General features: G+C 42.0%; 1 protein-coding gene across 1 annotated transcript in view; it reads left to right on the forward strand.

Annotated features, from left to right (window-relative positions):
- Positions 1-15,044, forward strand: part of LOC137772245 (hypoxia-inducible factor 1-alpha inhibitor-like) — a 155,318-nt gene that overhangs the window by 24,253 nt on the left and 116,021 nt on the right. Inside the window, 3 exon segments of the mRNA XM_068556110.1 lie at positions 8,897-9,026; positions 9,959-10,101; positions 14,113-14,230. Coding sequence (XP_068412211.1) covers positions 8,897-9,026; positions 9,959-10,101; positions 14,113-14,230 — 391 coding nt within the window.

Here is a 15,044-nt window from a genome sequence, read left to right on the forward strand (position 1 = left end):
AGATTTTAAGGGAGGCAGTAATATGATCATATTATGCATTTTAGAAAAGTCACTTTGGGTAGAGACTGGGTTGGAGAGGGGCAGTACTAGGGCAGAAGGTTGAGGCAAAAGTCATGCAGCTACTCGAGTGGTTTGTGGCAAAGTGGTCTGTACTCAATACCAATGAATGGTAGTTGATAGGCTAATGTTGTCCCAGCACTAAGTTCTATGAAGGAGAGTTCCATTTCTCCAAAAGGCCAAATAACAGTCACAAAACTCAGTCTTCCACACTGCTCTTCTGACTTAGATCATGCTCCTCTTCCTGGAACCAATCACTGTGGCCAGTAAAATAATAAGCCTGATTCGGCCTAGGCCAGGTTATGGGCACCTCCTCTAAAGACTGCTCTCCCAGAGCCCTTGGGCTGAGAGTTGACCAGCAGAGGTTCTTCTAAAGGGAACTCATGGCACGATTATCAGAATGAGAGCAAAAAGCAGCTGGGGAAATAAAGAATCAATGCCCCCCTCATAAGATTCTGGTTTGGGCAACTGTCTGGGTCATGGTACCACTCACTGAGACTGGAACCATTGAAATAAGTGTGAGTTTTGAGTATAGAAGGGTTTGATAATTACGTTTAAAACACAATGACTTAGGACACGGGAATTTTGAGTACTAGAATGAGATATTCAGTATGGGTGGAGAAAAGATTACCTGTGTCTGGGCTTTGTTATTTATGCAAACACTGTCTCTGAACTGATGATGTTGGCTCAAGAATTCCTCTCTGTTGTACAAATCCTCTCTGTTGTTCTAGACACCACCACTGTCCCAGACAAGGTTGTAGGTACTGAAAATACAAAGTTCAGTGATCTCTGTCCTCCAGGATCTGATTGTGTGGTAGGAAGGAAGGGACATATAAATAAGAAACTGCATTATAGTGAATTAGGGTAGTGAATTAGGGATTATTAGAGAAGACCAAAAATGGACAGAATTAACATAAAGAAAGGGACTAGTGATAGACTCTATTGGAGAGCTGGGGAAGTCTTCAGAGAGGAGGTAATTTCTGAATAGAGTTTTCCTGCGAGTGGAAACCCTAAATAGTATGTTAAGTGTTTGCAGAATTGCAAGTAGCTCTGTATAGTAAGAACGTGAAATGGTGGAGGTGTTGGTAAGAGGCTTTGCCCACTGATAACTCTTATTCTAAATAACAGCATGTCCACCTCTCCATGTGGTACAATTTGGGAAAGAGCATACTCTTTCTTCTTCCATCATTTTACCTATCCATCATAGGTATGACCTATCCATCATTTTACAATAAAGAATTAGGGTTTTGAGCAAAAATTAAAATATTAATCTTGAGGCAAGTAAAAAGCAAGGTAATCATTACCTTTTATTATGTATTTTTTCACATTAGCTAATCACATAAGATTAGACAAGAAGGGCTTCAGGAAGTGGGATACATTCTTGATACTCCCCCTCCTTCCTAGACACGCATTAGGATCCCAGCCAGCGTCTGTATATCAAAAGTTCAAGAGCGTTAGTTGCTGCTACAAGAAGGACCACGATTACTCACCAAGAACTATCCAACTCTCTTTAATACGGAAACTCCTATTCATTCTTCAAAATGCTAAATTGCAATACAATAAACCATGATTTGAACTAATGTAGCTTCTGCTTCAAGAGCAATTTTTTCAACTATTGGTACACTGTGTTACAATACTTCTCTTCACTTATCTATCTTACCTGTGAGATGTTAAACTCTTTTTTGGAGGCAGCAAAGGAAGCTTATGTATCCTTGTAACTCAAGGGTCTAATGTAATGTGTGGCACACTCGGAAATCTTTTAAAAGACAGAGTTCCATATGGTTTAACCACCTTCCAGCTCTAGACGCTTCGCTATAGTAGTCCAGAAGGGGCCACCTACCTAGAAGTTTTAACACAGGAATTTCTAAAGATGACACAATTATTTGCTGATGATGATTGAATCTAGTCTGTGTTCTTCCCCTCCCATTTTCTGTCAGTTTTTATTTGTGTACCCAAGCCTCTTCTTCTCACATACTGTTTTGTTAGGGGTGGCTATCTTCATGTTGTAGGACTTTTAACTCAACTGTAAAATGTTGAAATGTAATCGTTCTATAAGCTGATCAAATTTCATTACAAAAATCTTTATAAAACCCCACTGTCTATTTTTTTAGTTTTATAAATACCGGCTTATTGTAGAACTTCCATAAAATATAAAAGAATATTAAGTAAATAGATTCCCTCATACCTTCTTTTCTTTTCATCTACCAAGCTCCTTGGCCCCAAGGTGACTACAGTTTTCTTCCAAGTTTTTTTCTTTGCATTTACAAATGTACTCATTTATTTTTTCCTTTCAATACATAATTATTGAAATTATATACTATATGCCAGACTGTTCAGACACTGGTAATACTGCTGTAAATGAAAGAGGCAAGGTTCTTGCTTTCTTGGAGCTGAAATTCTAATGACAGGTAGAGGTAGATAGATAGGTAGGTAGATAGGTAGACAGAGCTAAGAAATAATTTTAAAAATATAAAAATGAGTGATAAAATACACAAAAAGATTTAAAACTGATATTATAGAGATTGAATCATTATATCTATATGTATATATGTACATTTTGCTAAAAACAAGACGACAGGCCCAAAATGGAGTCCCGAATGCTGAGCCCCATGTCACCAAACCAAGACTTAATTAGTTTTGGCTCCCCCAGAACCAGAATCTTAAACCAGCCAATCAGGAATCACCTGACCAGCACTAGTTAGGTAATATGCCTCCTAGACCCCTGCCAGCCCCTAAAGGAAAGTAACCTTGCAACAACAAACCCACCTTTTCGCCTGGTATAACTTCCTTGCTCTTGTTCCCTTCTGCCCATCAAAGACTTTATTTCGTACAGCTCCTTGGGGCTCCTTTTCATCTGCTAGATTGGATGCTGCCTGATTTCAAATTGATTTTTGCTCAAGTAAACCCTTAAAATGTTTAATATGCCTCAGTTTATCTTTTAACTATATATATATAAATGTATATAGTATACATATATGCAAAAAGGAATTATTTAATACATTCTTTTTCAGATTGCTCTCTATCCTTAACAGAATATCGTAGACCTCTTCTGCTGTCATTACATATGGATCTATGTTAAGCTGTTGCATAAGAGTTCACGGTACTAATGTTGCACATGGGATGAGGGTGCCCCTGGAGTTGGCAATATGTTAGCCTTGTATAGAAATTCACTTTAAATACAGTCATCATTGTGTTGTATCATGAGCTTTGATGCTATTCCTTATACTGAGAAAAGTGCCAAATAGCCTGATTTCCTTATTAGCTTGAGGTTGGATGGCTCACATGGCCTCTCAGATGCTGTCTCTCTTTAACCCGAGCTTTCTGGGTTGCATCAGTCTCTGTTCTCTTCTGCTATCAGCCTTGCGGGGGAGCGGGGGATGCATGGAGGAGAAGGTGGATGTGGGGGAATAGGTAATGATGGGATGTGTTCCTTTGGCCAAATGCATTCTTTGCTGTATTTCTTTCATTGCAGAGGTCTGTTCCTTTTAGGGGGAAGAACCTCTTGCTGAAATACACTACATTTTTAAAAAATGGATGTTTTCCATTGTAGAGTGCACATCTGCACATTTAGAGTGTTTTCCTAGATGACACAGCTAAATAAGCCAATAGCAGCAGTGGCTATAATGATACCTCTATCATGAAGTTTCTGATAACATAATGTCGGACATACAGTAAGTACTCATTAAACACATGAATGAATGATTGGTATCCGGACCACAAGAGGACCCTGCAGTCATCAAAGAGTGGGAGGGTAATATCTTGTAAGGATGTATCTTGTAAGGATGGGAGAAGCTCCTGAAGGGTAAGAGTGTTCATTCATTCAGCAAATATGCAGTGAGCACTTACTATTCAGCAAATATTCAGTGAGCACAGCCTCTAGAAAGGTGCTAGTACCTTTCTAGTCACTGGGCATGAATGGACTCTGAAGATAGAATTTACCAGCTTCATAGATTTATCAGGGGTCTCCCCAAAATAATCTGCAATTTTCCTTAATCACTTGTTTTAAAACTGAATGTTTCAAAGCTCTCTGTGGGAGGGGGATATGAGGATGGGAACAGCAACAAGAAAATTAGGATTATAATATTGTTAGAGAGCCTACAATGATATATTTTAAATCATTTCAACTAGGTCACTCTAGAAAGAGCCTTTCTGGTTCTGAAGAGCTTAACCCTCCCAGATAATTTCCTCTAATGTGCCACTTCAAACCCAGTCCTCTTTTCTCTTTTCTTCCCCAACTCCTTAAACCTCATCAGAGGCTGCTGAGCAATCTTTTTGAACACAAGAAAAAAGATCATTATCATCATTATGCTGTTACCCTTGAAGAAAGCATGTAAAGAGACTGACAGAGGATGTATAATTGAAGAAAACATGGAAACTCGAGGTTGTATCATAGCCTCTTGCTTTCCTGACTGCCACTAAATCTAATTGAGATGAAATATGTGTATATTTACACACACACACACACATACCCCTATTATGGGACAGTGTTTTGATAAGTTTCATCAGACTGTAAGTTTCATGATAATAGGGGCCACATTTTTGTGTTCACCAATATATAATCCAGTGTTTGCACAGTGCCTGGCACAAAGTAGGCACTTACTAGATACCAGGTGAATGGACAAATACATAAATTGCATGTCTAGCCCGTCTTATAGGTTAATTCTTATGTTTATCTTTTTCTATTTGTTGTAGCTTTTACATTCTCGGGATTCCATTTCAAGTATCTCTCCTCCTCTTTCACAATTGTTCTCATTAGTTTATGGAACTCCTGTATTATTAGAGAATTACCTTTCATTACCTATACCTATATCTGATTCATGGCTTTAGGAGAGGGTCAGTTTTTCAGTCTCCTTACTCCTCCTTTTAATAGTTCTCCAGAATTTTCTTTCCTCTCCAGTGTCCCCAGGAGCCTCAGTATTGTCTGCTGATTGAGATTTAATATCCTGACCCCCAGGGTTCAGCTTCAGTTCCAGTTTCAAATCAGGGAAGTTCTAGTGAATGAGGCAGCTGTGATAGGAGGGAAGGAACACTGAGAGTCAGACCTGGTTTAATGATGGTATTACAACTTACTAAATGTTCGGGTCTTGGGAAAGTTATTTAGATTCTGAGCCTTTGTTTCATCATCTGTAAAATGGGATTAAGCACGTTAACATAAGTAAATATCTCAACACAGTGTTTAGCTGATTGCAGATGCTGCAGATTCACTTGCTTTCCTATATCTTCCCTGGGTTCCCTGGACACTGCTAACTCAAGGTTTCTCAACTGAGCCTCCTCAATACTGACACTTTGGGCCAGCATTACTGACATTTTGGGACAGTTAATTCTTGGCTGTGGGATTTGTTCTGTGCATTGAAGGACATTTAGCAGTAGTCCTAACCTCTATTTCCTAGATGCTAGTAGCCCTCCCTCTCACTTGTGACAATCAAAAAGTCTTCAGACACTGCCAAACATCCCCTAGGGTAGGGATGGGGGGAAAAATTGCCCCAGTTGAGAACAACATCTTTAACCATAGAAACTGAATTTATTAAACGCATTCTGCAAGTTTAGTTATTTCAGGTGCCTGAACCAATCCTGCCCATATTAGAGGATCTAAAATTTCTTCTGGTAATTGTTCACTGTCCATCCATCCAGCCAGCCAGCCAGCCAGCCAACCATCAACTCACCCATATTTAATTCATTCATTTATAAGCTTCTTGAGGTCAGGGTTTTAAAAAATTTATTTTGTTAATAAATCTGCTACATACCCAAAGGCCTGGGGTTGTGTCTGACACATAGTGGGTACTTGTTATATATTTGCCAAATGAATGAATGGGTTAATAAATACATCCATCCACTTATTTATCTATCCATCTATCCAAAATTTACTGTAATGAAAGACAAAAAGATGAATAGAACATGGACTCTCTACTCAGGGAGCTTAGAATTTAATGAGGAAGACAGAAATTTATACAAAACCAATAGAATATCTGCATTCGTTTCCCAGAGCTGCCATAACAAAGTAGCACAAACAAATTTATTCTTTCACAGTTCTGGAGGCTGGGCATCCAAAATTAAGGTATGAGCAGGTTCACTCTCCCTCGGAAGCCTCTAGGGGAAGATCTTGCCTCTTCCAGCTTTGGGTAACCCCAGGCATTCTTTGGCTTATAGCAGTGTAATTGCAATCCCTGCCTCTATCTTCACATGGTCATCTTTCCATATGAATGTCTGTGTATCTGTGTCTCTTTCCCTCTTCTTATAAGGACACCAGTCATATTGAATTAAAGACACACCCTACTTCAGTATGACCTCATCTTAACTAATTACATCTGCAAAGACCCTATTTCAAAAAAAGTCACATTCTCGGGTATTAAGGGTTAGGACTTCAAATATCTTTGCAGCAGGCCCAATTCAACCCATAATGATATTAAATCTGAAAATAGGGGTAGGAAGAAAGTACTCTAGGACCAAGAGGAGGGAGAGAGTAATTCTTAATTGTTAATGGATGAAAGTAAGGAGAAATTGAGATTGGCTTTTTGGAGAAGCCTTGAATAATGAGTAGAGTTTTGGGTAGCAAGATAGCACCAGAAGCAGCCATTTCAAGCTGAAGATACAGCATAAACAATGGCAGACGTGGGTTAACAAATAGATGGCATGCAGGCTATCAACCATTCCCTGCCTTGGCTCAGTCCATCACTGCCTGTTATCTTACCCTAGTTCATTATTCTTGCTGATTCCAAACATCAGTCTCAAAACTCTCCTCAATACAACACTCCAGGCAGCTATGGCCAGTCAAGCAGCCTGGGCACCCAAGACAAAATTTAATTACTACTATGGCATAGAGGAGGGAAGTATATTTAAGTAACTGTGACTAGTTCCTATGGCTGGAACATGGCGTCCACCGTAGGATGGGTGGGTGAGGTGGCTGATTCCATTGCAAAAGCTTTTATGAGAACCCAAGCTTAGTTTTTCGTTGTTGTTCTCAGAGTCTATGAGATTTCTGTGTCTTTACTATAACTGCCCCTCCCCTGAAACCATTTTTTGTTCTACTCAAGCTGGTTTTATAAAGTTTCAGCTCCTTGAAATCAAAAAATCCCCACCCAGATAAGTTCTTGAGGAGTGTATTAGTTTTTTTTTTTTGGCTGCATAACAAATTACCACAAACTTAACAGCTGAAAACATTATTCATTTATTGTCTTAGAATTTCTGTAAGTCAGAAGTCCTGAGCATGACATGGCTGAATTTTCTGTTCAATGTCTTACCAGTCTGATATCAAGATATTGGCTGGGGCTTCAGTTCTCACTTGGGGCTTGGAGTCCTCTCTTAAGCTTACCTGTTGCTAGCAGAATTTATTTCCTGACAGCTGTAGAACTGAGGTTTCCATATTCCTGTTAGCTGTCAGCCAGAGACAGCTCTCTGGGCTTCTTGAGGCCACCTCCGTTTCTTGTCACATGGTGCCCTCAGGCAGTCCTCAGAGTAGATGTTTGTTTTCTTCTAGGCAAGCCAGCATGTATCTCTCAGACTTCCTGTTTTGCAACCTGCCAGAGACTAACCTTTTAAAGCACTCATCTAATTAGGTCAGGCCCACCCAGGATTATCTTGATTTGGCATTAAAATGTAACAATCACAGGCGTGCTATCATCTTCACAGGTTCCATCCACACTCAAAAGGGAGAGAATGGTATCAATACAAGGATGAGGGTCATCTCAGAATTCTGCCTGCCACAAGGCATATTCTGGTTGGGTATTCCAATCTCATGGCAGACCTGTGACTGCCTGTAATCTTGGATGATGTGCTTTCATCTCTCTGGGTCTTAATTTTTCTCGCCTGTAAAATGAGGGCACTGTTGTTGATAAGGTTAAGGTTGCTGCTGGTTCTATGAGCCCTTAGGGAACAGATACTTGTGTCCATTGCCTCCCCGAAGGTCTTAAAGTTTTATGCATCAGGTTGATTGGGGGTAGAGGGGTGGGTCACCCTTGCCTTTTCTATGCCACATAAGGCTCACCAAGCCCTTTGATTCCAGCTTCAGTGTCTACTTCCTGTCTGCTCATAAGACTACACTGAAAGCAGAGATATATACAATCACTATGTCTATGTATGCTTCTAATTCCTCTAATCCTGGCAATACCTACTATGGTTAGGAGCCTCTTAGGAGCCTTTTTTTAAAAAATGAAATTGGCACTATCACATATGACTCTCTTCTCTCAGATTTCTGCCTCTCTCCACCTCTTCCAAGGTAAGGCTTAAATGAATTAAATCATAGTTAATCTTTTTTAAAATTCTGAACATTACCACTATTGCCACTGGCGAGAATCAATAATCCACTGAATGCCACAGGAGTCAGATTCCAGGGAGCTTTATGTTTGGTTCAGCGTGAACCACCCCATCTTCTACGGGCTCTACATTTTAGAGGAGATTTTTTTTGGACCTTTAATTATAATGTAGATGTTTTCATTAACATGGGCGCCGGGAATTTCTATTTGATCTGCCTGCTCTCTTCACTGTAGTTGCTCATTTAGTCAGAACTAAATTAGAGGAACAAATGCCCTCCCTTTTCCTTTGCCACATCTCCTGCTGCTTATTGTCTGTGGCAGCCCCAAAGGGCTGTGTCTGTGGGTTGATGGGCTATCTGATGAGTTATACTGAACATGCTATAAACAAGCTGGAAGAATCAGTCCTCAGAGGGTGTGCGTTTCTCTCACAGGGTATTCGTAAACAGAGCCGGTGTGTTATATTCATAGGTGCACTCTCTTATTTCCTGCCCTTGAGTTTTTCTACAGAGTATACAAATGGGCGGAGATGGCATGTAAAGGCTGAATGGGTGGAGATGCTCTGTTGTACTAATGATGTCTCCTCCCTCCAGTCTCTTCTTGGAGAAGCTGCCTATGTTCCCTTCACAAAGTATGCTTCTCTCATCCCTGCCAAGCAGGCAGAGAAACAGGTAACTCAGACCTTTGGCCTACTCGATTACTTGATTGGAATAGAACCATCCAGTCAGTTCCTTGGATTCTTTCTTCTTGGAGCTTAGAATTCAAACTCAGAAACATCATGTTTCTGCAGGGTTGGGGACTTCAAAAGGCATAAGGGCACAGTGCAGGTGGGGACTGTTCATGTGGGCTGTCCCCACAAAAAATCAGGTAAAATGTGAGGTAGTGAGAGAGAGCAAGAGAGAATTCAAATGTAACCAGAGAAGCAGAGATGGCACTCTTTGTGTTGTGTTCACCTCAGACCCTAACACAGTGCCTGGCACTCCGTGGGAGTTCAATAAATGTTTGCTGAATGACTGACTGACCCAGTCCTAGAGAGATGGAGTAATTGCAGTGGTCCCTCCTCTACATCTCCTTTCTTTAGATCCCTTAAAATAGTCCTGTGTTCTCATAGTATATCCCCCCTTTTGTTATTTAGCTCCTATGAGTGGGTTTCCATTGGTTGCACCTTGATCCACAGCTAAGGTCCCAGCCAGCATGAACGCCTGACCTCCAGCTCCTCCCTGAACATCAGCTCAGACCATCTGAGTGGCTGGATATCAGTTTATGTTGCATTCAGAAGGCATTCCTTAATATCTGTGGATGTGACCTGTGTTTCCCAATTTATATAACCTTTCACTCTACAGAAGTGTGTAACGCTGAACAAACAAATCTTGTCCCTCCCTAGAAGCAACTTTCACATCTGGTTTTCTGTTCCAAGCTCAAAGCTGCCACCCGGTTAGAAGTCCCCATCAAACCACTCCTGGGTGACTCCTGGTTGCTCTGATGACAGTCTCTTGTCTTTGTCTTTCTCTTTCATGGGGCATATTTTATATATTCACACATATTATTGAGCACTCAAGCTGTGAGAGGCAGTATTCTGGGTGGTGGGAAAATGAGGTAAACCAAACAAAATCCTTGTACCTGGTTATTCTCCGTTTATTGCTTCCCATTCCCAGATCCATCCTCCACTTCTCCGCCCTGTTCTGTGCCTGAGATGCTGACCGCTGCAGACAGCACCACCCGTGCAGCCTTGCTGGCTGGATTCCAGTTGGCCTTGGCTAGTGAGCGTCAACGCGGAAAACGGGGTCAGGGTAGAGTGGTGAGAGGTTGGGCTTTCTCCCTGTCCCACGGTCTCAGCTCCAGCACTGGCCATCTCCTCCGCTGCCACAGCTGCTGCCCGCCAGCCCCTCCTGCAAGCTCCAGAAATTGCTGATTCCATGGACAACATTTCCTCCCTTTGTGCCTCCCTCTAAGCCTAAGGGTGGTAATGCCTACTGGCTTTTGTTCAGTTCTAGATGTCTCAACCTTCTTCACTGTTTTCCTCAAAACCACTTTAGCCTCTGTAAAATGCCCACCTCTCTTTTTAAATCCTTTGGGTGAAAGCATCAGAGTGGAATTCTGTGTCCTGCTGGGACCCTGCTTGATACAGCCCCCGACTTACATGGAGCTTACATTCTGGTGGGGAAGAGACAACTAACAAATGAATAACAAATTCCTTTCATATAGTGATAGGTGGTACAGAGAAAAATAAAGCAGGGAAACAGAGTGGCAGACACTATTATGGTGAATGGGGTCAGAGGAGGCTTCTCTAAGGAAACTTCTGACTGAGAGAGGGAGGGAGAGAGGGAGGCAGGGAGGGAGCGACATAGACATATGAGCAAGTTCAAAGCCTGAGACGGGAATGTGTTCGGGGTATTTGAGGAACGCAAAGGTCAATGGGCTGGTAGGAAATGAGGTCTATAGTGTTTAGTATATTGCTTGGTTTAGGGAGAGGGAATGTGTGTTAGGAAAAGGCCATGAATTCTGGAGTCACGCAGCGAATCCAAGGTCTACCATCACTGTGCAGCCCTATGCCAGCAGACAAATTACTTCAAATCGGAGTCTCAGTTTCCTTGTTCACAAAATGAGAATAATAATAAAAACCTCAAGAGACTAAGATAAAATTCATGAATTCATAGCCCAGCACCTGGCTCTAGCTTCTTCTGCATTTCTTGGCCTTACTCTTAAATACTGAATTAAACTCCATGGCTTCATGAGCTTTATCAGACGCCCTTGTTGAATGCTTTCGTAGTACCCCTTATTCATTTATTCATTCTACCAATATGGACTATCACAAATGTTATCACAGTTTGCAGCTGTGATTCCATTTTGAGAATGATCTTTTAGGGTGTCTGTCTCCCCCTAGACTGTAATCTCCACAAGAGCAACTCTTTGTTTACTCTTGGATACCCAGACTGTAGCACAGACCCTGGCACATGGTGAACATTTAATATTTGTAGGATGAAAAGAAGGAAGAAGGAAGAACATCTAGTATACTTTCAATAAGATTTGATTTTCCTAGAGACTTTATTCTCCAGGGGAATTCCAGTTCACTCAATAAATACTAGTTTAATTGAAATGAACTGTATGTAAAGCTTTATACTTATTTCTGTGAGGTATATTAAAGGAGAAAACTCTATGAAGGTAGGGATCACTTTATCTTTTTCATCTTTACATCACTAGTGTTTAGTATAATGCCAAGCACTTAGTGATAAATATGCTTAAATATTTGTGAATAGAAGTAAGCTAACAAATTGATTTAAAATCTGATGTGTGTGTGTCAGGGGCGGGGCGTGGAGATTACAAAACGGAATCATCTTAGATATTTTTGTGATATGCAAAGTCACAGTGAGATTTTTTGAAAACCTTTTCCCTTTCTCCACCCAGCACACAAAAGAGGGCTCTGAAAAGAGGCTCTTTTGGAAACTGTCTAGAAAAGGTGAGGTGTCACTTAGGAAGGGCCCACACTGTGAAAACATCATTTCCTCTTCTCTGTTTAGAAAAGGTTGATAGGAAGATGTGTAAAAGACAGAGATGTAGTGATTTGGTTGCCCTGGGGGGACCTTGAAGCCACAGATGTCCTGGAGGAGGGGCTCGGTGTGTATTCTTTCCCCTACCTGGTACTGGTTGCCTAGAGAAAGCACATTCCAAGGCTGGACAGCATCTGACACCCTGCTGAGAACAAAGCCCCACAGGCCAGGGACACATGGTTCTGGTTATGTGGGGAATTGTGTTTTTCAAGGACAATAATATTTCCCCTTTATACATGTCCTATTTCAAAGAGGCTCCTGGCCCTTCTCGGGCATGTCTCCTGTCCAGTGGGGTAGATCCATCTGAAAAGCACAGCCACAGGCAGACTGGTCCTGGCCTCTAGCAGAAGTACCTCTCTATTAGGACCAGGGCTGGGTTCCTGGAGGTGACGCTTCTGCAGGGCATGTGGTGCTCATTGAAACATTGTCTCATCAAAATCCTGGGGTAACAGCTCTTGCCCAAAGTACTCCTTCTCTCTATCTATAAAATTCTTCAAAGAGCCTATGTCCGAGACAACCCCCCACCAGCCCAACAGAGTTGGCAGATGCAGTTGTAGTCAGTTATATCTGTGTCCCTGCATATTATTGTCTCTGGATGAAGCCCAGATTTGGACATTAACAAATGTGTGAAACAGCAAATGCTTTGTACTTAAATGTCTGTAAAAACCAACTTTCCATGAGAAGCAAGAAAAAACAATATCTTTCTGCCCATTTCATTCCGTTCTTGAGAAATTTGGGTTAAAAATATGTCCCCGAGTAGCTCCTTTTACATTGATTATGATAAGGGATGCCGTATTAATTGGACTCTGGAGAGTAGATATTCCCATCCATGGCAGCACAACCTAATAACCTCTTTCCCAAGTTTGGAGAATTCACCATTACATCAATCTTGATGGAAGGCAGGGTTTACTGCCTTATGTGACAGACACTAAAAAACAGACACTCACTCTCCCCTCCTGCTGGCCCCCGGGAAGATAAATTAAAGACACCCAGTTAAATTTGAATTGCAGATAAATGACAATATTTTCAGTGTTAAGTATACACTAGATATTGCATGGGATATACTTATACCAAAAAACCTCAGTGTTTATCTGAAATTTCCATTTAACTGTTCATCTTACATTTTCATTTGCTAAATCTGGCAACCCTACCTGGGGGCCAGGATATGTGACTAAAGCTGAACCAATTAGGTGTTCCCTCTCTGTACTTTGAATATAACTCAAGTGATGCAGAGAAGCAGCAGCACTTCAGGATTTATTCAGCCAGTGGCAGTGGTGGCAGTGATGTCCAGTGTCTAGTCATGGTAGAAGGGGCGCCAGTGGTGGTTGCCATGGTGCAGGGAAGGTGCTGGAGTCTGGCATCCAGTAGCAGCAACAGCAGTAGCATCCTGAGGAGGTTATTTCTGAGGCATAACCTTGATTCCTGCCCCTTTCCTCAGTCTTTCCTCCAGCCTTCCCATAAATCCTGTGAGCTACCCAACACCTTCCCATAAATTCCTTTTTTACACGTACTTTAGCCAGCGTTGAGTTCTGGTTTTTTGAACTCTGAACCCTGACTGCGATGGTTAGGACTGTGGTGACGATGAAATGTGTTATTCAGCTCTCCCACTGTAAGGAACACAACTGACCCATGGCTTGCAGCTGTTGCCGCTCTGAATCTACCTCTGTGTTGGCTCCCTTGTAGGCTGCTTCTGGACTCTGGAGAGATGCAAGACTCCTCCAGTGAGCAGCCTTGGTTAGAGGACTCCCCCCTGGTCTGGCTGAAACACTCTTGGAACTGTGCTGCCGTCTAAGGCTCCTTCTACCCAATCCTCTTTCCTTCCTTCTCTCCTTGTACAGGTGTCAGACCTACATCCTGATCTGAGGGCTCTCTCCACCTTCTACTCCCCCCGCCCCTAATAATTCTCTTTCACATCTAATACCATCTGGAAATCTGCAAGGAACTAACACAGGGGTGGAGGAAATGTCTACATAGCTTTGGTTTACAAAATTTTCCTTGGCGGCGTTACCCGAAAGATACCGTACGAGATAGAAATGGAGATGTTAAGATGGCTCACACCCTCATCTTTGGTCCCTGTTGTCTATCCTCTTTCAGTCTAGGGAGATTATCTGCAGCTATTTTAAGAATGTGTGGCTGATTGGTGTACTTAAGTACTTGAAGGAATCCAGTTCCTCCTCTCACTTTGGCTTTCTGGCTCAGAAGACTATCATGATTTGGGGTGTAATGCATATTATAAAATTTTCCTTGATGTTTCAATATAGAAATTAATTTCTCATGACCACTCTGGAGCTGAAGTTCAACTTGTGTCCACGTTGCACCTTTCAGATAAGCTTCACCCCAACATCATCTGCTGCGGGCATTTTCATAGTGATGGTGTCAGTGAGAGCCTAGTTTATAGTGCCATTTAGCCCACAGTGGCTGGTGCTGAGAGGAAAGTTAGTCATCTTGCTGTATTTTGTAATTCAGCACGACGGGGAGGTATAGCTCTGACTGGATATTCCACAGACCAGAATTAGCTTTGAGGAGAATATTTCTAGGCAGTGACCATGGCTGTGGCTTGGCCAATGATCTGCTTCAATCTTCCTGTGACTCTGACATGGAGACAAGGTGATCTGAAGAGCAGGGATGAAGTGAGTACTAGACAAGAAATCAGAAGATGTGATTAGCCCTGACTTTGTCTCTGGGAAGCCACATGACCTGGGGCCATTGAAGCATCTGGGAATAGGTTCAATCAAATATCAAGGATGGGAATACTAGTAGTGTCTACTTTATGGGCTTTGTATTGATAGCTTCTGCTCCTTGTGTGCTATGAGTTCATCTTTCCTAGGGAATCTTACTATTGGTGGCCACTTGTGAAGCTCCCCTTGGTTTTCTGGTGACTTGCAGCTGGTGAACTCAGGACACAGCCCTTTGATGGGTGTTCCTCGTAGCTCCACCAGGAAGTTGCCTCCAGCAAACTTGCAGCTCCCACCTAATATCCACCTTTGGATGGACTCTAGGACAAGAGGTTCATCTTTTTACTTCTTGGAAACTTGGGACCCTCTGCCGGATGGATCACAACTCCACCTCCCCATGCTCTTTTTTCTGCCCCAACCACTCAGAAACAGGCTGGCAAAACCAGACGTTGACTGGACACCCAAACCAGGAATGAGGTGTCAAGTGCCTCTTCTGACCCACATTCCCAGCTTCTAGG

Source organism: Eschrichtius robustus, chromosome 11 (genome assembly GCF_028021215.1).
Source record: "Eschrichtius robustus isolate mEscRob2 chromosome 11, mEscRob2.pri, whole genome shotgun sequence".
Classification (NCBI taxonomy): domain Eukaryota; kingdom Metazoa; phylum Chordata; class Mammalia; order Artiodactyla; family Eschrichtiidae; genus Eschrichtius; species Eschrichtius robustus.